General features: G+C 38.0%; 1 protein-coding gene across 1 annotated transcript in view; it reads right to left on the reverse strand.

The window, feature by feature from the left end:
* The window catches only part of CEP120 (centrosomal protein 120), a 77,375-nt gene extending 54,413 nt beyond the window's left edge, over nt 1–22,962 (reverse strand). The window contains exons 1-6 of the mRNA XM_068535771.1: nt 22,846–22,962; nt 22,519–22,596; nt 18,698–18,854; nt 16,924–17,038; nt 13,879–14,020; nt 4,021–4,169 (exon numbers count right to left, since the gene is read on the reverse strand). Of these exons, the coding sequence (XP_068391872.1) occupies nt 4,021–4,169; nt 13,879–14,020; nt 16,924–17,038; nt 18,698–18,854; nt 22,519–22,567 (612 nt within the window). The 5' untranslated portion in view covers nt 22,568–22,596; nt 22,846–22,962. The remainder of the gene's footprint in view (nt 1–4,020; nt 4,170–13,878; nt 14,021–16,923; nt 17,039–18,697; nt 18,855–22,518; nt 22,597–22,845) is intronic.
* Between the last annotated feature and the right edge of the window lie 1,051 nt (nt 22,963–24,013).

Below are 24,013 nucleotides of genomic sequence, written 5' to 3' on the forward strand. Positions count from 1 at the left end.
TACACCTGATACTAACACGACATTGTAAATCAACTATAGTCTAATACAAAATTAAAAAAAAAAAAAAAAGGATGTCTTCCATACTAGGAGTGTTACTTCTCAAAGCTGGTAGTTTCCTGGCCACGTGACATGAAGACATGGGATGCTTGTCCCAGAAAATGCAAAATACCTTCTAACAGACCTTTAATGTTTGCTAGCACATTGTTAAAAGTAACAAACTATAAGTAATTGACATGTTCTGCAACAGGAGATGGCTTAAATATATTATAGTTATCATACAATATGGCTCCTAAATAATGATATAGTGACATGAAAGTTATCTAAAATATTTTTAGGTCAAAAATACTTACAGGACAGTTTGTAAGTCTGTAAGTTTGTGAAAATAAAAGTACTAACCACTTACATTAAAACAACCCAGTACTGAGCACACAGTAAATAGTCAATGAAGTTATTTATTTTATATTAAATATATTTTAAATACAAAGCAAGTTATTACTTTAATCCTATACTTTAAAATGTATTTGTTTGATTAGATTTTAATCATGTGGATTTTAATCATGTAGATTTATATTTATTGAGAGCCAGCACTTATACACTTTTAGTTGTTGAGAGCACAAATTCTGGAGTAAGCCCCGACCCTCAACTTTGGTTCCACCAATGGCTTGCTATGAGACTTTAGACAAGTACTTAATCACTCTGAACTTCCATTTCTCTTAGGGTTCTTGGAAGGATTAAAAGAGATAATACATGTTCACTTCTACAAGTCTGCCTAGCACATAGTCAGCTATTATGTGAATGGAAAAATACCTGAGGAAAAGAATATACTGCCCTTATGGGTGATTATTTCTGAGGAGTTTAATTAAAAGAGACTTTCATTTTCTTTTACTTTCTTCCATAGTCAGAAAGCAATAAAAATTTTAAGAAAAAAAGATAGCCCTTTAATATTTCATAGCACATTTAATTCTAAGTAATTCCCACTAAGAGAAGAGATGCTTTTAAAAATCCTTTATCATCCTTGGATTTAGAAACAGGTTTTTTGCCCTAATTTCAATATTTAAAAAGGAAGCAAGGTTATCACAATCCAGTATTCTTACTCTAATTTCATTCCTGCATTCTACTACTTTACAGTATCAATGTTCTAAGTCACTTATTTGCATCCGAAAGGTATGTTTGTTTATCGCTAGATGCTTTCTCACACTACCTTTGACTAGCTTGAGAAGAAAAAAACTAAACTGCTATTTTTTAAAATCCTTGGCTTGTCCATAAAGAGTGAAAAAAGCAAACAAGTAATACTAAGCAGTATCAAGGGATGAATAAATTATTGGGCTTCATTTTTTGTGTTTTAAAAAATTATTGTAAAATACACATAACAGAAAATTTATCATTTTAACCATTAAAAACTGTACAGTTCAGTAAGTACATTCACAGTGTTGTGCAACCATCACCACTACCTAGTTCCAGAACTTTTCCATCACTCCAAACAGAAACACCAGAACCACTGAGCAGCCACTCCCATGCCGCTCCCCCATAACTTCTCCCTCCCCTGGTGACCACAAATCTGCGTTTTGTCTCTATGGGTCTGCCTATCTGGATATTTTATATAAATGGACTCAAACAGTATGTGACCTTTTGTGTCTGGCTTATCTCACTCAGCATGTTTACAACATTCATCCTTGTTGTAGCATGTATCAGTACTTTATTTCTTTTATAGTTAAATAATACTCCAGAGAGAGTGTGTGTGTGTGTGTGTGTGTGTATTCATTTATTTATTTTGTTAATCTATTCATCCATAGATGGACATCTGGGTTATTTCTGTGATATTCTGGGATATTGTAAATAGTGCTATGAACATTTACGTACAAGTTTTTATTTGAATACCTTGTTTTCAATTCTTTTGATATATACCCAGTAGTGAAACTGCTGGGTTCTATGGTAATTCTGTTTAATCTTTTGAGGAACCTACTTGGCTTAATTTTTATCGGAGATAGCAAATAGCTTGCCAGACATCAATCTGTTTTTTTATTTTTAACTAAACTGAGTGACTTTTCCTAAAAAGTTACTTTGTATTACCAAGAACTGTATTAGTTTTAGTTGTGGATTCAGTAGGTCAATTACCCACAAGCTTTCACTATATAAATATAGGTTCACACATACAAACTACATGTTAAGCACATTAGTTTTATCTCATTCCTCATGCACACCCACAAGGCTGGTACTACTGCCACCATACAACTGAGAAAATTCAAGCCTGAGAAAGGTTAAGTAGGTTGCCTAAGTTAAAGAAGCCAGTAAGTAGTGAGAATTAGATTCCAACTCAAATTGATCTTACTCCAAAACCCCTTCAGAGGCAAGAGAGCAAAATATGGGAACAAGAGAATGTGGAGAGTGACCATATGGCCAGAAATTCCTAGGATATTTACTAGCTAAAAAACTTTCTCAAAGCTTGGTTTCCTCATCTCAAAAGTGAAAATAATAACCCCCTAAAGTTGTGCTAGGATTAAATACAACATTAGCAAAGTAGTGAACACATGCCTATTTCACAAAATATAACACAAGTAAAATTATGCCTTCCTAGGGAGTTGAAAAAATATTTTTAAAAATAAAGTAGCAATTTTAAATACTTTGCAGGTATTTAATAGCACAGTAAAAACACAGTAGACTCACTATCTAATGTGTGTTCTGATGTGGTTAATGAACAGACAGTGGACATCTAACTCCCCCCCCCACCCCAACCAGCATGGCATATTAAGCCGGGGCAATCCACAAGCAGAGCTTTATGAAGAGAGGAAAAAAAGGAAATTGACGGAAAGAGACAAAATCACATATATATAGTGTCAGTGAGAAAATGACAGTACCAAATTGGGAGAGAAAGAGTAAAGCTCAAAGAATATGTATATATAAAAGTACTTTTCGTAGTGGGCATGCATTCAGGGTGACAGAGCTAAACACATTTCCTGAGAAAAATCTTTTACCTGATAGATCTTACTAAGATTTAGTGTGGTCACTAACTCATATTTCACTTATGAATGCGGATTATCTGGGAAATGTATACCTCTAAGAAAGTGAATAGTCTGATAAAAATTTTAAAGTCATAAGCCATATTCTCTATATTTTAAAGTAGTAATTTATTTCAGGTGCCGTAGATCAACATAATGTCAAAAAAACTGGACTCGATCCTGAAAAGGACAATGAAATAACAGCTACTTTTGTGTTGAGCCATTGTTGGGAGGAAGCAATCGGCCACAGGCCCTGAGCATCCCTGCACATTCTTGCTGAGTGTAACAAGAATGCAAGGCCCTGACCACTCTTACCCAGGCCATCTCCCAGCGCTGTTTATGCAGCTCATAACTTTGATAAAGTAACGTGTCTTCCCAGACAAAGACCTAGACTACTTACAGTAGAAGTCGTACATTCCCTAAGTTCTGTGTTCCTCAGCTGTGACACGCTCCCAATGAGTGCGGAGCAACCACCTGGGCCCCTCTATGTCACCTCCATGGGACTTGGGATAGGGGGAACTGAAAGAAATATGCTGATATTCATGTTGCTTGCTGTGCTGAGAGTAATATGCTCCTTTCCCTCTGACCCAAGAATCTTCTGTCTTCTGGCAGCATTTAGGCTAATTTGTTAGTGTGTAAATAAGGTAAAATCTAATCCCAGACCTGACAGCTATTAAGGTCTGACTGAGACAATGTTCCCAACATTGTATATTTCTCCAAAAAGTAAAGTATTTAACACTTAGAAAAAAATCATTTCATAACAGTCTTTACAATGTCACACAATACATTGTGAAACAATGCTTATTTATGGTCTTTCTTCTAAATTCTAAGAGATTTAGTTTATTCTCTTACTACCAAGATCATCCCAATTTATTCTTTTCCTAAAACAAAAATGCTTTCTGATATGAAAGAAAACATTTTTCTAAATTATTTTTGTAAGTCTACTTGCAAGGCTTTTTAATACCTAAAAGACAGATTTTAAAAATAAAATGTTTTCAAGTTCTTCACGAATCACTCATCTCACCTGCTCCAACTGGGTGGCGAATGCTATGGTCACGGACATCACGAAGAAGTCAGTACAATACTCTGCTGGTCCGATCTGATGATAGCCTCCCTCCTCATTCAGCACCGCCACAATGTCCTTTGCGTCAAGTCCAGACAGGCTGGCGGGTACTTTATGGAAAAAAACACAATTAAACTACATTGTAGTTTGCCATAAACCATTATAAGATTTTGAAAGCTGGTTATGCTTTTTAATTTACTTGGCAGTTTTCACAGATACAGTTAATATCTCAGCTAGGTTTCCTTTGATTTCAATTTAATAAACCACGTAGAAAAGGTATCACAGGTTGCCTGAAAGAAGTGAATCTAAACTGCGAACTGAAAAATAAGCAAAACTTGGCTAAAAAGAGCAAGGTGACTAGACAGAGAATGAGGGAGTGGAAAACGGTGTTCTAGGCAGAAGAAACAATATATACAAAGACTCAGAAGCAAGAGAAAGCATGTGGTTAGAGAACTGAAATAGATGTGGCATGCTGGATCATAGAGTGAGGACTCAGGTACAGAAAGTGGGGAGAGGCCATATCATAAAGAGCCTCCTTGAACGCCATGCTGAAACATTTGGATAGTTTTCTAAGAATAAGAGAAAACAATAAAACAATTTTGAGAAGAGAACAGATATAATCAAATAGGCTTCGTTATGAAGAGACTGGAGAGGGACAAGGGTTTTTCAAAACTGATTAAGGAAAAAAACAAAACTACACAAAACTAAAATAATAGACAATATTCAGTGTCAGGGAGATTGCCAGCAGGTTGGCACTCTCCATGTTGGTAGGTACAGACTAGTACAACCTTTTGGAGGGTAATATATCAGGGCTTATCAAAATTTTATATATGCATACCCTGTAAACCAGCAATCCTCGACTCCTTCAGGAGTTAAGCCAAAAGAAATGTGCTTACAGTAGCACTGGCTAAAAATAGTTTAATGGTTAAGTGTATAGACACTACATTCACATAGACCAAAGTTCCAACCCTAGTTCTGTCATTCAGTAGTTGTATGGGGAAATTATAAGATCTCCTTTAGTCTCCATTTTTCCTTCTGCAAAGCTTTTACAGTGTTGTTGAGAAGATCAAATTAGATAACAAAAGCACTTATTAGCACAGTACCTGACAATTAAGTACTTTAATAAAGGTAGCCATTAAATAGTAAGGTCAGCAGAGCTTAAGAGGTCAAAATACTAACTATGACAGGTCTCGCATTATCAGAAAGGGAGGACACTAGGATAAATCTTGTGGTGTAGGATTAAAAGGATTGAACGTGTCAATGTGAATATATGTTGTTCAGTATATATATGGGCAAATCAATATATAAAGTATGTATGTATATATATGTGTGTTTGTGTATATATATCCATGTGTCTGCATATATATGTGTGTATGTATACATACATGGGAACAACACCCCAACAGCACACCTAGCAGCTGGATCTTGACTTGTAAACATCATTCTTTTCTAAAAAGAAGCAGGGCTCCTTAAAGTAACGGCTGAATCCAGGGCTGAGATAGGAAAAGTATAAGATGAACCTGGACCATCTTCTTGTATCAGGAAAAAAAAAAAAAAAGCTCAAAGGGACTTCCCTGGTGGTCCAGTGGTTAAGAATCCGCCTTCCAATGCAGGGAACGCGGGTTGGATCTCTGATCAGGGAACTAAGATCCCACATGCGGCAGGGCAACTAAACCTGCACACCACAGTTACTGAGTCCGCGCACTCTAGAGCTCGTGCACCACAACTAGAGAGCCCATGTGCTGCAACTACTGAGCCTGAGCACTCTAGAGCCCGCACCACAACTAGAGAGAAGCCCGCGAGCCGCAACGAAGAGCCTGCGTGCCACAACAAAAAATCCTGCATGCCACAATGAAGATCCCACGTGCTGCAACTAAGACACAACACAGCCAAATAAATAAATAAATAAACTTTTAAAAAAAAGGCTCAAAGGATTATCGAGATGGTAAAAAGGAAACAGAAGAAGCTTGAAGGGGTTCTCAATGCTCAAATCTGGGACAAACAATGATGGTTAAAGATTATAACCCACTAAATAAAGAGAAAACTGTCAAGTCCATACTTAGACAATACAAATAAGTGAATAAATTGAAGGTATAATGAAGAATAAATATTTTTCTAATTCTTCCCCACAAAATATTTATTAATTACAAAAGAAAACAAAAGTAAGTTTACAGTTGAGAACACAGACACACACCACCATAATCAAGTAATCAAGTGAACATAATCAGTAATGAGACTAAATGAAAATAGTGCACCACCTGATAAGATGCAATGAGAACAGAGCATCTTAATAGGCCTGCCAAAGATGCATAACCAAAATCTAGTATCAGACAAGCCCAAACAGTACAGGGGACACAGCCTCACCAAGACTGAAACCTAATCACAAGACTATAGAATGCTTCCCCTCCCCCTTACCACTATATTACTAAAAGTCTATTTTCCTTTACCCAGTATATCATGTCCATCTTTCAATAAAAAATTACAAGGCACACTAAAAGGCAAAAAAACCACAAAACTCCATAATCTATGCTTCCATCTTAGGAAAATAGAAAAAGAGGAGCAAATTAAATCCAAAGTAAGCAGAAGAAGAGAAATAATAAAAACTAGAGCAAAAATCAATGAAGCTGAAAACAGGAAATCAATGGAGAAAAAATTTAACAAAATCAAAAGCTGGTTCTTTGAAAAGATCAATAAAATCAATAAGCATCTATCCAGCCTAAGAAAATAAAGAAGACACAAATTACTATTAACAGAAATGAAAAAGGGGACATCACTACAGATTCCCATGAACATTAAAAGTTTAATAAAGGAATGCTATGAACAACTCATGCCCACAAGTTTGATAACCTAGATGAAATGGACAATTCCTTTCAAAAACACAATCTGCTAAAACACACACAGGAAGAAAACAATCTGAATAGGCCTATATCACTTAATGAAATTGAATCAACAACTTCAGAGAACAGAAAGCACCAGATCCAGATGGATTCACTGGTGAATTCTACCTAACATTCAAGGAAGAAATTATTACCAATGCTCTACAATTTTTTTTCCCACAAGACAGAAGCAGAGGGAATACTTCCTAACTCATTATATGAGACTAGCATTATCCTAATATGAAATCCAAGCAAAGACATTACAAGAGAAGAAAACAACAGACCAATATCTCATAAACACAGATGTAAAAATCCTCAACAAAGTATTAGCCAATAAAATCAACACAACGTGTAAAAAGAACTATACGCCACAACCAAATGGATTTATTCAAGGTACACAAGACTGGTTCAACATTCAAAAAGCCATTAATGTAATCCATCACGTCAACAGGCTAAAGAAGAAAAACCACATGATTGTATCAATACATGCAGAAAAAGCATTTGACAAAATCCAACACTCAGTCATGATAAAACACTCTGCAAACTAGAAATAGAGAGTAACCTCCTCACCTGATAAAGAACATCTACAAAAAATCTACAGCTAACATCATACTTAATGGTGAGAAGCTTTCCCACTAAGATCAGGAGTACGGCAAGGATGTCCCCTTTCACCACTGCTTTTCAGTAGCACACTGTAAGTCCTAGCTAATGCAGGAACACAAGAAAAGAAACAAAGTCATGCAGATTGGGAAGAAAGACACAAAACTGTCTTTGTTTGCAAGTAACTGTAGAATGACCATCTATGGAAAGACCGAAAACAAAAACAAACCAAAAAAAACCTACTACTGGAACTAATAATAAGCAATTATAACAAGGCTGCAGGAGACAAGGTTAATATGCAAAAGCCAATCGCTGCACTACAGACCAATAATAAACAAGTGGCATTTGAAATTTAAAATACCATTTACAGAAAATTAACCACTACGGAGACAAGATGGCAGAGTAGGGGATGTAAGCTCACCTCTTCCCAAGAAAACACCAAAATCACAGCTAACTGATGAACAACCATCAACAAAAACAATGCTGGAACCTACCAAGAACGATATCCTACATCCAAAGACAGAGAAGCCACAAAGACAGGGTAGGAGGGGCGCAAATTCAGTAAAATCAAATCCCATTCCCACTGGGTGGGCGACCCACGAACTGGAAAATAATTATATCACAGAGGTTCTCCCACAGGAGTGAAAGTTCTGAGCCCCATGTCAGGCTCCCTGGCCTGGAGGTCTGGCGTGGGAAGGAGGAGCCCCCAGAGCAAACTGGCTTTGAAGGCCTGTGGGGTTTGATCGCAGGAAATCCACAGGACCGGAAAAAACAGAAACTCCACTCTTGGAGGGTGCACACACAGTCTCATGAACACCAGGACCCAGGTGAAAAAGCAGTGATCTCATAGGCGCCTGGGCCAGACCTACCTGCTGGTATCGGAGGGTCTCCGGGAAAGGCAGGGGGCAGCTGTGGCTCACTGCAGGGACAGAGACATTGGTGGCAGTACTTCTGGGGAGTACGGCGTGAGCCGTCCTGGAGGCTGCAATTTTCTCCCCAAGATCTGGCCCCACCCAACAGCCTGTAGGCTCCAATGCTGGGACACCTGAGGCCAAACAACCAACAGGGCAGGAACACAGCCCCACCCATCAGCAGACAGGCTGAGTCTTTCTGAGCCCACAGCTTCCCGCTGAACAAATCCCTTGACACAGCCCTGCCCACCAGAGGGTCAAGACCCAGGTCCACCCACTAGTGGGCAGGAAACAGTCTCTCCCACCAGGAAGCCTGCACAAGCCTCTTAGTTGGGCCTCATCCACCAGTGGGCAGAAAGCAGAAGCAAGAAATACAACCCTGCAGTCTGTGCAACAGAAACCACAATCACAGAAAGTTAGACAAAATGAGATGCCAGAGGGGTATGTCCCAGATGAAGGAACAAGATAAAACCCCAGAAGAACTACTAAGTGAAGTGGAGATATGCAATCTACATGAAGAAGAATTCAGAGTAATGATAGTAAAGATGATCCAAGATCTCCAAAAAGAATGAAGGCAGAGACTGAACAAGCAAACAGAGATGAACGATACAAGAACTGAAACAAAAAATACACTAGAAGGAATCAATAGCAAAATAAATGAGGCAGAAGAATGGATAAGTGAGTTGGAAGACAGATGGTGGATATATTGCTGCAGAACAGAATAAAGGAAAAAAAAATGGAAAGATATGAGGACATTCTAAGAGACCTGTGGGACAACATTAAAGGCAACAACATTCTCATTACATGGGGTCTCAGAAGGAGAAGAGAGAGAGAAAGGGCCCAAGAAAATATCTGAAGAGATCATAGCTGAAAACTTCCCTAACATGGGAAAGGAAACACTCAAATCCAGGAAGTGCAGAGAGTCCCAGGCAGGATAAACCCACGGAGGAACACAGGCCAATATCACTGATGAACACAGATGCAAAAATTCTCAACAATAAACTAGCAAACCAAATCCAACAATATATTAAAAGGATCATACACCACAATCAAGTGGGATTTACCCCAGGGATGCAAGGATTCTTCAATATCTGCAAATCAATCAGTGTGATACACCACATTAACAAACTAAAGAATAAAAACCATATGATCATCTCAAGAGATGCAGAAAAAGCTTTTCACAAAATTCAATACCCATTTATGATTAAAACCTCTCCAGAAAGTGGGCACAGAAAGAAGTTACCTCAACATAATAAGGGCCATATATGACAAACCCACAGCTAACACCATTCACAATTGTGAACAGCTGAAATCATTCCGCCTCACCACTTTTATTCAACATAGTTTTGGAAGTCCTAGCCACGGCAATCAGAGAAGAAAAAGAAATAAAAGGAATCCAAATTGGAAGAGAAGAAGTAAAACTGTCACTGTTTGCAGATGACATGATACTATACATAGAACATCCTAAAGATGCTACCAGAAAACTACTAGAGCTCAACAATGAATTAGGTAAAGTTGCAGGATACAAAATTAATATACAGAAATCTCTTGCATTTCTATACACTAACAATGAAAGATCAGAAAGAGAAATTAAGGAAACAATCCAATTTACCATCACATCAAAAAGAATAAAATACCTAGGAATAAACCTACCTAAGAAGACAAAGATCTGTACTCTGAAAACTATAAGACACTGATGAAACAAATCAAAGATGTCACAAACAGATGGAAAGATATACCATATTCTTGAATTGGAAGAATCAATATTGTCAAAATGACTATACTACCCAAGGCAATCTACAGATTTAATGCAACACCTATCAAATTACCAATGGCATTTTTTGCAGATCTAGAACAAAAAATTTTTAAATTTGTATGGAGACACAAAAGATCCCGAAGAGCCAAAGCAATCCTGAGAAAGAAAAACAGAGCTGGAGGAATCAGGCTCCCCAACTTCAGACTATAGTACAAAGCTACAGTAATCAAAACAGTATGGTACTGGCGCAAAAACAGAAATATAGATCAATGGAACAGGATAGAAAGCCCAGAAATAAACCCACGCATCTATGGTCAATTAATCTTCGACAAAAGAGACAAGAATATATAATGGAGAAAAGACAGTCTCTTCAACAAGTGGTGCTGGGAAAACTGGACAGCTACATATAAAAGACTGAAATTAGAACATTCTCTAACACCATACACAAAAATAACTCAAAATGGATTAAAGACCTAAATGTAAGACCGGATACTATAAATCTGTTAGAGAAATCATAGGAAAAACACTCTTTGACATAAATCGCAGGAATATCTTTTTCAATCCGTCTCCTAGAGTAACGGAAATAAAACCAGAAATAAACCAATGGAGTAAAACTAGAGCAACCATATGATCCAGCAATCCCACTCCTGGGCATATATCTGGAGAAAACCGTAACTTGAAAAGACACATGTACCCCAACGTTCACTGCAGCACTATTTACAATATCCAGGACATGGAAGCAATCTAAATGTCCATCCACAGATGAATGGATAAAAAAGATGTGGTACATATATACAATGGAATACTACTCAGTCATTAAAAAGAATGAAATAATGCCATTTGCAGCAATATGGATGGAGATTATCATACTAAGTGAAGTAAGTCAGGCAGAGAAAGACTAATATCATATGATACCACTTATATGCGGAAACTAAAAAAATGATACAAATTAACTTATTTACAAAACAGAGACTTACAAACTTAGAGAACAGACTCATGGTTACCAAGGGGGAAAGGTGGGGAGGAGGGATAAATTGGGAGTTTGGGACTGACATATACACGCTACTGTATTTAAAATAGATAACCAACAAGGACTACTGTATAGCACAGGGAACTCTACTCAATATTCTGTAATAACCTAAATGGGAAAAGAATTTGAAAAAGAATAGATATACGTATATGTATAACTGAATCACTTTGCTCTACACCTGAAAGTTACACAACACTGTAAATCAAATATACTCCAATATAAAATAAAAACTTCTTAAAAATGTACCATCAAAAAATAAAATAAAATACCATTTATATTAGCACCCAAAACAATTAAATACTTAGGAATAAATCTAACAAAGCATGCAGAAGATCTATATGAGGTAAACTATAAAACTGTGATAAATATAATCAAAGAAGAACTAAATAAATGGAGAGATAGTCTATGCTAATAGGACAATTCAATATTGTCAGGATGTCAGTCCTTCCTGACTTGATCTATACAATCAATGCAATCCCAATCAAAATCCCAGCAAATTATTTTGTGGACATGGACAAAATGATTCCAAAGTTTACATGGAGAAGCAAAAGACCCAGAACAGGCAACTCAACGTTGACGAACAACAGAGTCGGAAGACTGATACTACTCAACCTCAAGACTTACTATAAAGCTACAGTAATCAAGACAGTGTAGTACTGGTGAAACAGACACAAAGATCAATGAAATAGAATAGAGAGACTAGAAATAGACCAACATAAATACAGTCAACTGATCTTTGACAAAGTAGCAAAGGTGATACAATGGAGCAAAGATACTCTTTCAAAAAGTGGTGCTGGAACAACTGGACATCCACATGTAAAAAAATGAATATAGACACAGACCTTAAAACCTTCACAAAAATGAACTCAAAATGGATCATAGACCAAAGTGTAAAGTAGAAAACTTTATTAAATCCTAAAAAGACAATATAGGAAAAACCTGGATGACCTTGGGTATGATAATGACCTTTTAGATGTAACACTGTAGGTACAATGCATGAAAGAACTGATGAGGTGGATTTCATTAAAATTTTAAAACTTCTGCTCTACTAAAGACAATGTCAAAAGAACAAGAAGACAAGTCACAGACTGGAAAAAGTATTTGCAAAAGAGACATTTGGTAAAGGACTGTTATCCAAAATATAAAAAGAACTCTTAAAATGCAACAAAACAAAACACACAACCAATTAAAAAATGGGCAAAAGACCTGAACAGACACCTCACTTAAGACGATATATTGATGACAAGTAAGCACATGAAAAGATGTTAACATCATTTATTACTAGAGAATCGCAAATTAAAACAATGAGACACCACTACACATCTATTAGAATGAACAAAATCCAAAACAGTGACAACACCAAATGCTGACAAGGACATGGAGCAACAAGAACTCTTATTCATTGCTGGTGGGAATGCAAAATGGTACAGTCACTTTGGAAGACAGTTTGTTGGTTTCTTACAAAATTAAATATATTCTTACCATATACTCTTACAGTTTGGCAGTTTCTTATAAAACTAGGCATGCTTTTACCATAGGCTCCAGTAATCACACTCCTTGGTATTTATCCAAATGAATTGAAAACTTAGGTCTGCTCAAAAGCCTGCAGAGATGTCTGTAACAGCTTTATTCCTAACTGCCCCAACTTGGAAGCAACCAAGATATCCTTCAGTAGCTGAGTGTTTAAATAAACAGTGGTATATCCAAACAATGGATTATTATTCAGCTCTAAAAAGAAATGACCTATCAAGCCACAAAAAGACATGGAAGAAACTTAAATGCATATTACTAAGTGAAAGAAGCCAATCTGAAAAGGTTCCATGCTACATGATTCCAACAATACAAGATTCTGAAAAAAACAAAACTATGGAGATAGTAAAAAGATCAGTAGTTGCCAAGGGTTAGAGGGGCGGGAGGGATCAACAAGCAGAGCACAGAGGATCTTCAGGGCAGTGAAACTATTCTGTAGGATACTCCAATCAAGGATATGTGTCATTACACATTTGTCAAAACCTATACAATGTACAATACCAAGGACAAACCCTAATATTAATTATGGATACTGGGTGATAATGATGTGTCAATGTGGGTTCATCGATTTCAACAAACGTACCGCTCTGGTGGGAGATGTTGATAGTGGTGGGGAGGGCTGTGTGTGTGTGTGTGGATATCTGGGAATACTTAGTACTTCCCACTCAATTTTGCTGTGAGCCTAAAAATGCTCTAAAAAAAAGGTTTATTAATTAAAAAATAAAGGGGAAAAAAAAAATGAAGCTTTTCTTAAACTACAGCTGAGTTAATAGAGACCAGCATAAGCATTTTTGGCTATCCTGCACTCATCCTAGGAAGAAAATTTTCCTAAATAGCAATTTTTATATACAAACAATATAAAATTCTGCTTTGTTCTGTTATATATATCAAATAAAGAAAAGACAATCTTTCCCTATTTCTAATTTTTGTAAACAAGAGGTAAGAGCAACAAGTGTTCATGTGTAACAATGTCCCAACATTTGTCTGCTGCTCTAGAGTAAGATCAGTTTACACTCCTGCATTTATCTTCCTATAATACCTCCTCCCCTCCCTTCCTCAAGTTCTAGTGCACAGATATAACTTCTCAGAGAATAACCTTAGAGATGATGCACAAACCTCTTCCATCTCGAGGAGGGGCTCCCTTTGCTTTAAAACTATCCACTGGTGCCTTTGTATCTGTTTCCAAAGCAATGCTTATCTGTATCTCAGACTTGAACTTGGTGTATTTATTACTCAGCAACTGGTACCATTTTGGTGCCTAGAGTAACAACAAAACAAAACAAAAGCAAAACTCCTTAATTGTTAATAGGAAATATACAGTAGTGGGAAATGTTTTATAAGGTTCTAAATATATTGCCTGTAGTTTCTCAGTACTTTCTCCTCTTTTAAAGTATTTTCTTTCCCCACATTTTCCTCAAAAGAAATTAATCCTGCTTAGGAAACTAACTGAATTTCCTCGTGAAAAAATTAAGTATAAGTTTAGATTGCCTTCCTTGTTTCTACTCCTATGCTTCAACAGGTAATAATATATTAAAGAGGAGGAAACCCAGTACATGTATTTCTTTCTATCTTCACTCATATCCCCAATCTCACTTCATCCCTTATAACAACAACAAAGACTATCAATTTTCCATTTCCTAACCCCTAATTTTTCACTTTTTCTGTTATACCTTTTCTGCCTGCCACATTTCTGCTTTGTTCTGTTTATATCAAATCAGAAAAAGAAAAGCTTAGTGTTAATAAAAATACTAACAAAATACTTAAGTAAGGTCTAATGGTAGAGTTCTGGGTTATGAACCATGTATTTGACTGATACTGAAATATAAAGGGTTTCTCACAGAATGAGGTATCCTAAATTACCCGAATAGCCACTTCCTCCCCCAAACCGCAAGGTAACCTCAAGAATTCTCATACCGAAATCAAAATCTCATGGCCCAAGACCACGTGTATCATTAGTGAAGGGGCACCATTTCAATACCTGTAAACAGCATTCTTACTCTGACCACTGTAATATAAAGGCATAGGAACTGGTGCTTATAGTGATCAAAACCCAAAACTGCAGTTTTATATTCAAATTATGTTTGTAAGTAAAACAGAGTGAACTAGCCCACAGGTATTTAAAAAAAATCCACAACCAAGTATTTTTAAAGGCAAAAACTCAGTTTGTTGCTGTATGTCTTATGACAGATATTTTCTTATTTTAAGTATAAGCCTGGAAAAAAAGATTTTTAGCTGTTCACAGGATTTATGATATATTTTTGTTATTAACTCAGAAAAAGAAATCGAAGCTCTTCTGTTTGTGTTTATTTATAGAGAATCAATTTACCTTGAAATTAAAATATTCTACCATCCAACTTCAAATATTTCTTCTGCTGGCAAACAGAAGACATTAAACAAGACAATATTTGGTTTTCCCAAAACTAACATAATTAAAAAAAATTTCTCCTTAACTTTGTTCACCAATACGATGACAAACTGCCCTAAAGGACTAGACAAGGGGAAAAGGAACACCAAAAGCATTTAGAGGCATGATCTCAGCTCAGATATCCTCCTCCTAAGAGGATTTACCTTCTCTTAAACCAAAGCAACTGCAGAAGTATTCAGGGTCTAAGCTTAAAGAAGGAAAACCTTTTTCAGGACTTGGGGGCAGAGAGGTGATGAGTACCTAAGGATGGAGGAGAAACAAGTCCTCTTTTAAAGCAGTTCAGTTTCTTTTGAATAATTCCAAATTTGGGCCAGGCTGACTGGCTCATCTGCAAATACACACATACCCTTGGAGATATTGTAAGTTCAGTTCCAGACCACCACAATAAAGTGACTATTGCAATAAAGTGAGTCACATGAATTTTTTGGTTTCCCGGTGCATACAAAAGTTATGTTTACACTATCCTGTAGTCTATTAAGTGTGCAGTAGCATTATGCCTAAAAAATCAATGTACATACCTTATTTAAAAGGTACTTTATTGCTAAAAATGCTAACCATCATCTGAGCCTTCAGTGAGTCATAATCTTTTTACAATAGTAACATCAGAGATCACTGACCACAGATCACTGTAACAAATATAATAATGAAAATGTTTGAAACATTACAAGAATTACCAAAATGTGAGCAAATGCTGCTGGAAAACAGCCCCAACAGATCTGCTTGACATAGGGTTGCCACAAACCTTCAATTGGTTTAAAAAAAAAAAAAAAAGTATCTGTGAAGCACAATAAAGTGAACTGCAATAAAACAAGGTATGCCTCTATCATTGCTATCAGTACCAAAAATGTTAGTAACAGGTAAATTTTTCTTCACAGAATCCTAATTTAAGATTCAAATCAATTGAGGACTTTAAAATAAAAGAGAAGAATTTTTTTTTTACTTTATTTTCTTAAGAAAGTTGGACCAAAAGAAGTCATTAGGAAAAACTGAAAGTTAGAATTTCTAAAGTCAATAACATACAAAAAAGGTTGTAAGATATTTTAAAAGACATAAGAAGCATTTTCAATAACAAAAAGCACAGGAATCAAGATCCTGAGTTGTTCTTCCTTCCTGTGGTGGGAGTACTATTTACATAACAAGTGTTTTTCAAGAAATTCCCTTCCTCTAACTACTACATAAGGAATTCAAGGAGCGGGAAGCAGGGAAACCAGTTAGAAGGCTACTATTAAGACAGCCAAGGTAAGAAGGACAGAGAGTGGCTTAAGTTGAGATGGCAGTGTGAAAATGCAGAATAGCAGATAGATCAGGAGGCAAAACCAACTGCAAAGGGTGGCCAAGGAGGCCAGGAAAGGGACGTGTCAAGGAAGACTTCTATATTTCTAGCTCGCCTAACTGGTAGGAGGGTGGTGACCATCCACTGAAGCAAGGAACTCTAAAAGAGGCACACCTTTGAAGGTGAAGTGCAGGAGCTGAACGTGTTAAAGGTAATAGCAACTTGAACACAGACTTGAACTCAGAGAGAAGTTTCTTTGAGAAAGATGGTTCTAGGCCAAAAGAATGACCTAAAGGTCAGGATTTTCTAAATCAAATTCATCATAAGAACTAAGAACTACCATATTGGCTCAAGCCCATGATCTATTAGGTCCAATATTCCATGTCCTTTCCATCAATCTGTTATCTATTGAATATAACCAACTGTTTACATAATCAGTAACAAAACATCAAAAGGTCAGTACCTGCTTTGTTTCTTGAGCAGTTCTTAGGTCTAGAACAATGTAACCTATAGTTTCCCTGGATGAAGATACAGGATCCAAGGCAAAACAATGGAGTTTGATAGGAGTACGCTGTAGCCTGCAACATAACAATTTATGTGATAAATAAAATCGCTTTTGCTTAATACTGAACTTTCTATTAGCTTTGAAAAAGCAGCCTACTACTATCAAGACAATTATAATTTTGTTGGATAACCTATATCTATTCTATGCTTTCTGAAAAACTCTTCAACTGGCATGAACTATTAATTATGTCTACTTATCTATACACCAACTAAAGTCATATACAAAACATGTCAAAAATTTTAGTCTCTCTCATCGAAGAAGCTAACATCTAGATCAATGTTTCTCAAGCTTCTGTAACATACAGAACTCTTTTAAAGTCAAAAATTACCATGAATTCTCAAGATTGATTTTAAATTGTCTTTCTTAGACTGTCACACACACATAAAGCTTCAAATACACACGCGTATGTGCTTATAGCTCTTTTTGTTGCTAAAAAATGAAATAAACTTAAGAATTAAATGCCATAATATCACAAATTATTAAAATTAAGTTAACAACAATTCAATGTACTACATGATAAGGTCATATAAGCATGACCTTCACTGGTATAACATGGCTTCTTTTGAGTCTGGAACCCCTATACTGGCTCACTCATATAGTAAGCTGATTGGATTTTGCCATCACTGTCATCTAATGGAACGACTATGAAACCTGCACTTGGCACAAAAATCATCATTTCTATATTTAATTTATCTGTGTTATTTTCTCAGTCTACCAAATACAGAGTGGTACCATTTTGCACTAACACAATTAGATACACAACCACCAAGACAGGCACTAATATATCAAGTCTCTGTCTGAGCAGATATTCCAGAAGTCACTGAGATGAAATACAAAATTCTAATATCCTCTAGGAATTTGATACCCTTTCAAATAAGTCCATGGACTAATCTAACAATAGAAGAAATTAAATTTCTCCTTGTTTTCATTTTTTTAACTTGGTACTTTTATTTCATTTAGTACTAAGAAAGAACAAATATTAAAGAGATTCTATGTTCCCCAGAGGAAACATATTTTCAATTATTTTTAAAATAAAAGTATTTATTAGTGTTCTTGCCTGCTCTGGTCATCATAGTTCATGAAATAATAAGAAGCTATAACTTTAAATATGTTTTATATACCAATAAAGTATTTAAAGGTCTAAAATCAAGTGTAAAATTAGAAAGAATACCTTATATAATTACTATATATATATATCTATATATCCTTGGCAAGCCAGGTAAAATATACAATAAATTTATTAATAAAAATTACAGTGAATTCCAACCCACATTTAATAGTGGGTAGGCATCATGATGGCACTTCTAGAATATTTATTCTCTCAGACATTAGCAAAAAAAGAAAGAAAAAAAGCAAGCTAAGTGTAGTGGTTAAAAGCTTAGCTCTGGAGTTGAACTGGCTGCTGGGCTCTACCACTGTCCAGCTGACTGACTTAAGGCAAGATACTTAACCTCTTAGGCCTCAGTTTTCTCACCTGTAATACGGGGGAAATAATACCTACTTCATAGGGTTAGTCTGATGTTTAAATGAATTACTGTTGCAAAGTACTTACAAATTTCCTGACACATTAAAAAACCACTCAACAAATATTACTGTTATCTACTTAGAGATATATACGTATTTATTTATAACAGACTGAAAAAGAGCCAAACAAATTGAAAATAACAGTCACCTGTGCTGATGAAGGGCTTTCCTGTCAATTTCCCAGGCTAACTCAGTAGCAAATTCTGGCTGGTCAGTATGGTCCACAGGATCAGTAGCCAACTGTTCTCCATCAAACTTTGCTTCTACTACAAGCATATGCTTTGGACGTTTGGGGAAATGGCGACCTAGAAAAAAAAGGCTGTACAGGTTAACCACAAGTGTACACGAGTCAAATATGATCATTTAGCATGTGTTTTAAAAACTGACATATGTTAACAGTGGTTGACTTGTATAGTCCATAAACTACCTCACTAGCACATACTCACAGATAGACTCAAATTCATGATTCATGAAAAACATTTATCAAATTGAAAGCTATAATTAATAAATTAGTGCTTCTCTAACACTAATGTGCAACGAATTACCCAGGAACCCTGTTAAAATGTAGATTCTGGTTCAGTAGGTCTGGGGTGGGCCAGAGAGTCTGCATTTCTAACAAGAGCCCAGGAGATGTCCATGGTGTTGTCCTTGGTTCACACTGTGAGCAGCAATGATCTTAATAACATTTAGAATTAAAGAGTTAAAAATGTGATTACACCAATTTTAGATATTACGATACCAGTACTTAATATAGAACAGTTAAATCATCTGGAGAGTTGAGAAATAAATTAGCAAAAACAAATTTACCTGCATCTTCATTTTTCTGCTAACACAGTTAAGAATACCTTACAAATTAGCCAAAGGAAAATAAACACATTTATTCATTCATGTTATTTTCAAGTACAACGTTGTATATTATCAAGAAATATTAAAATATTCTATCTACACATTACTGTTCATTTGTACTGCCTGACCTCATTCCTTTACTGTTTGTTGAAGACATATTCAAAGTCGAGTATTAACGCCAGAAAATGGGATGCAAAAAGAGTAAAACAGAATACTTGTTCTTGAGCAATTGAGGGTCTAGTGGAAAGCGACAAACTTAGAACACTGAAAACAGAAAGCTAAAAAACTAAGAAAGAAGCACTAAGAATCTTACAGCCAACATGTTTACAGGTCTGGTGAGGGGGATTTCGGTGAGGAGGATTTCAGTTAGGGGAGTTTTAACCACTGTTAAGTAAATATATCCCTGCTGCTACTCACCCTGCTACAAGCCACTTAGTAAGGAATTAAGCTGGCCAGAAAGAGCTTGATTGCAAACCTGTGAGTTTCTACCTGATGTTCTCATTTGAAACTCCCTATTAAGAGTCTTACCACATATGGCATGGCTCTCCCAATTAGCACTAATTGAAGGCCTCTCGCTGGACCTCATTTTCAGCTGCTCTGAAAGATCACTAAGTTTCCCAAATGAATTTCATATATGTCAAAAAACCCTGTATTTTCAGACTATCCTAACCACAACCTCCAATAAGCTTGAAAACAGAGGATAAGCAATAGAACAAACAGGTGCCTGCCTCGTCCCAAAGACAATGAATACCTTGAGAACAGAGACCCTGTCATTTTCGTCCTTGGAATCCAGTAAACAGCCCAAAGTTTGCTCATAGTAGAAACCCAATCATTTTATTTTGAATAAAGGGCATTTCTAGAAATGCAGTCAAGAAATTGCAAGCAGCTCAATGTAGTTGAAGGACTGGGAACACATGAAAATATGGCAGGAGGGGAGATGAGGCTGAAAAGGTAGGCAACATGTCTACCACAAAGGGCCATGTACGCCACTCTTAAGTATAGACCTTACCCCTCAGCACACCGAAGGATTTTAAGAAAATTAGATTGGCATTTCAGAAGGGTTATCCCCAGACAGTAAGGTGGACACTAAGTGTTTTCTGAAAAGAAAACATTCATGAAACAGACTACTGAGAAGATTACTACAGTAGATTAGGTGGATAATGACGGCCCCAAAGCAAGGCACCCACAATGGAAACTCGTTCATTTAAAAGTTTATATGAAGCACCTACTATTATTTGAAAAATAAAATCAACACTCAGTGACCATTTATAAGTTGGGGATGGAGAGGGAATGCAGGCAGATGATGACTCCCAGGGTCTCGGCTTGAGGCAACAGCATGGTTACAATGAATGAAAATACAAACACAAGAGGAGGAACAGTTTGGAGCACCGTGGGCCAGTTTTAGATATGTTTGTAGCAACACCTAACCGACCTTCCTGACTCCAGGTTCTCTTCCCTGCATGCTGCTACTAAACTACATTTACAAAAAAACTTTTTCTTACTTAGGAATATATATGCTGGCTCCCTATTTTTTAGAACATTAAATCTAAATTCCTTGGCTTTCAAGATCCTCCAAGGCCTATTCACTCTATCTGTACAAGCTTATTTCTTACCACAATATTCCTGAATATTCACCTTCCTTGGGTCTGGTCACCTTGCTGACCTCTTCACTGTTCCACCCACCATGCTCAATCCCACAGTGGCCTGGGTTGTCTCATCTTCCGGAATGACTTTCTTCTATCCTCGCTTATCTAAAGCTTACCTACCACTCAAGGCATTTCAGCCATCATCCTCTCCCACCTCCAAAACCTGCGTTTACAGCCCGTATCATTTATTTTTATTTTATTTATATTACATCCCAACATATGTCCTGCACATTAATTTGCTCTCCCCAAGGAGACAGAACCCTACAACCTTGAAGGGAGAGAGCGCTTTACATTTCTGTTACCTCATAGCATGGGCACAGTTCCAAGTCCAAAAGCTTATGTTCACCAAATTACAATGGGATTTCAGTCCTATGTCTTTAAACAGTCAGTAACCTAACAGTTAAATCTGCCCCAACACTAAAGCTTCTGGTCAGCCTTCTCTTCCACAACTCAAAATTTGGGTTTGTAATGCCAGGCCTCCACAAGATACCTCCCATGGCAGGGCAGGGGTCCCCAGCCATTCCTCTCACCACTCAAGATGACTTCTTCGTATCCTGTTATTCAAAACCTATCCTCAATTTACCAGTCAACTCCTATACCCTCCACTCTCCTGCAACCTGCTCTCCAACCACACTGAAGTCAAGCAATCAAAGAACATGCCTTGTTTTTCTATACCTTAAACATGCCACTGGCTCTTCCCTTTGCCTGGAACGCCCTTCCTTCCTTTTTTTTCGCCTGACAAATTTCTAATCATCCTTTAGGACCCAAATAAATGTCACTTCCTCTGGGAAACCCTTCCCAGCTTCCCCAGACAGAGGTGGTCCTTCTCTCTTCCACATCATGATGAATTATTTAAATTATTTACTGTTCTCCATGCTATTCCCTTAGCTTTTAGAACCAGGACTATTTTACTCGTCCATTCCCACCCAGCACAGTGCCTGACACTCAGTGAGTCTCCAAATAAATAAATGTCACTCATTCAACAAACCAAACTTCGAGGCATGTGTAATAGACCCTCTCGACAACTGTAGTCCTCTACGTCCCCCGTCAAGAGCTGTAAAGGGAATAGCCACCGCAACACTTCTGAAAATGCAGGAAACGTGTATTTGAGTCAAAGCAAAGTTCTCACCAATGGTACTACCAGGAGGTTGCTGAACAGAACGTGCTTTCCAGGCACATTTTCGGCTCATAATATAAGACATCAACGTGCTGCCTCCGATGGAAATCGTTTTTCCAACATTCTCTGGGTCTACGGCTAGTCACGCTAAATATCACCTATCCCTAAGAGCTCTCATACTCCCTTGGGGGATTTTTAAATCAACTGCCCAACAGACCTGTGTCCAACTTTGAATAAGTCTCTGGGGACGGCACAAGCAAAGATGACAGGGCTTTTCAGGTTAACAAAGCCTCGGTCCCATACTACTCTGTTAAAATTCAGGAAGCAGCAGTCGCAAACGCCAAATCCCGGGCCACTCACCTTCTAGGATGGACACGACGATGAGCAGTTGGTCGGACTTGGAGACCATGGTCGCGGTCGGCGGCCCGCAGGCGGGGTCTGCTGGGAGGAAGAGGAGCCCGGGTGAGTGGCTGGCAGCCCGCGACCCCCGGCTGGACTCCCGCCGAGGCTCCCGCCACCCGCCTGCGGCCCGGGACACCCGGACCACGCTCTGCGGTCCGCCTGCAGCGCGCCCGGCTCCCCGGCCCCGGGCCGCCAGTCCACCCGCAACCCGGCCCCGACTCAAAAGCCGCTCGGCCACCCGGCCCAGCCTGTTTCCAGGGAGACGCGAGTCCGCCGCCTGAGGACCTTTTGCCGCCTGCGTAGTAGCTTTTTAAACGCCCGGGTAGCCGCCGCGGCCTACGCCGCGCCCCGCTTCCACCTAGCAACCAGGCCCGCAGGCCCACAGCCCGGGCGAGGCTGGAGGACAAAGGGTCATAGAAACCAGGGCAGTCGAGGATAGAACGCCCCTCAGCCCGCTTCGCCTCCTACCCTTTTACGCAAAGTTCCAGAGCCCTGAGGAGAAGACTAGACATTACCTCACAGCGCCCCCTGCTAGCCGGACGGAGGAAAGCGAGCAATATGGTGGAGACCAACTGCGCAGGCGCACCACTGCAGTAAACGCTTCCGGAAGTTCCCCAGAAACGAAAGTGGATTTGTTCTCTGCTCCACGCCCTAGACATAGCCTGGGAAATATGTCAATAGAGATTACAAAAAAAAAAAAAAAAAAAACTAGCTCTGTTCAAGCCCCCATTGTCAACACTGCTTAAAAGTTAAGTCACAGAAAAATAATGATTTAAGTTTGAACTCTAAAATCAGCTAAAATTGCCCTCGCGCGGCTGCACAAGTTTCCATGCTTTGTAAACAAGTAGCGTCAATACGGTAATTGCTGTAAACTGTTGGCGGTGACGTAAGCTCTCTGAGAATTTCCTGTCCAGTAAAAATTACCCTAAAACAAAAACATTGTCACGTGGGCCGGGGAATTAAAGGTATACGTTCTTCTACCCCCTGACAACAAAGTAATGAGCAAAATCAAGACCAGAATAAACAAGGCAGCTAAAAGCTGTAAACCGACATTTTCCCCTTTCTACCGCTTCTCCCCACAAACTTCAGGCTTTATTTTAGGAAACATTAGAAATCTTTCGGAGGGCACCTAGTTTGAAACTGGATCTTGGGCGGGATAGGTGGGAGGGAGGAGGAAGAGAGAACAATTTCCACTCCTTCACCCCCCCTCAACCCCAGCCTCCGCTTTGTGCCCCAAAGAAAAGGAAGATGTGGAGACCAGACTACTTCTGAGACCCTTTCAGGCCCCTTCAGAGCCCTCCCTGATATAAAGCATTATGCAAAATAAAATCAAAGTAGTGATCTACTTTGGGTTCATCACTGAACAATACATTCCCTTGCGGAAAATGTCAAACACTCAAAAGTAGGTAGAATAATATAATGAACCAGCAGGTACTCAGAACGCAGCTTCAGA

The sequence above is a fragment of the Eschrichtius robustus genome, chromosome 2, assembly GCF_028021215.1.
Source record: "Eschrichtius robustus isolate mEscRob2 chromosome 2, mEscRob2.pri, whole genome shotgun sequence".
Lineage (NCBI taxonomy): Eukaryota > Metazoa > Chordata > Mammalia > Artiodactyla > Eschrichtiidae > Eschrichtius > Eschrichtius robustus.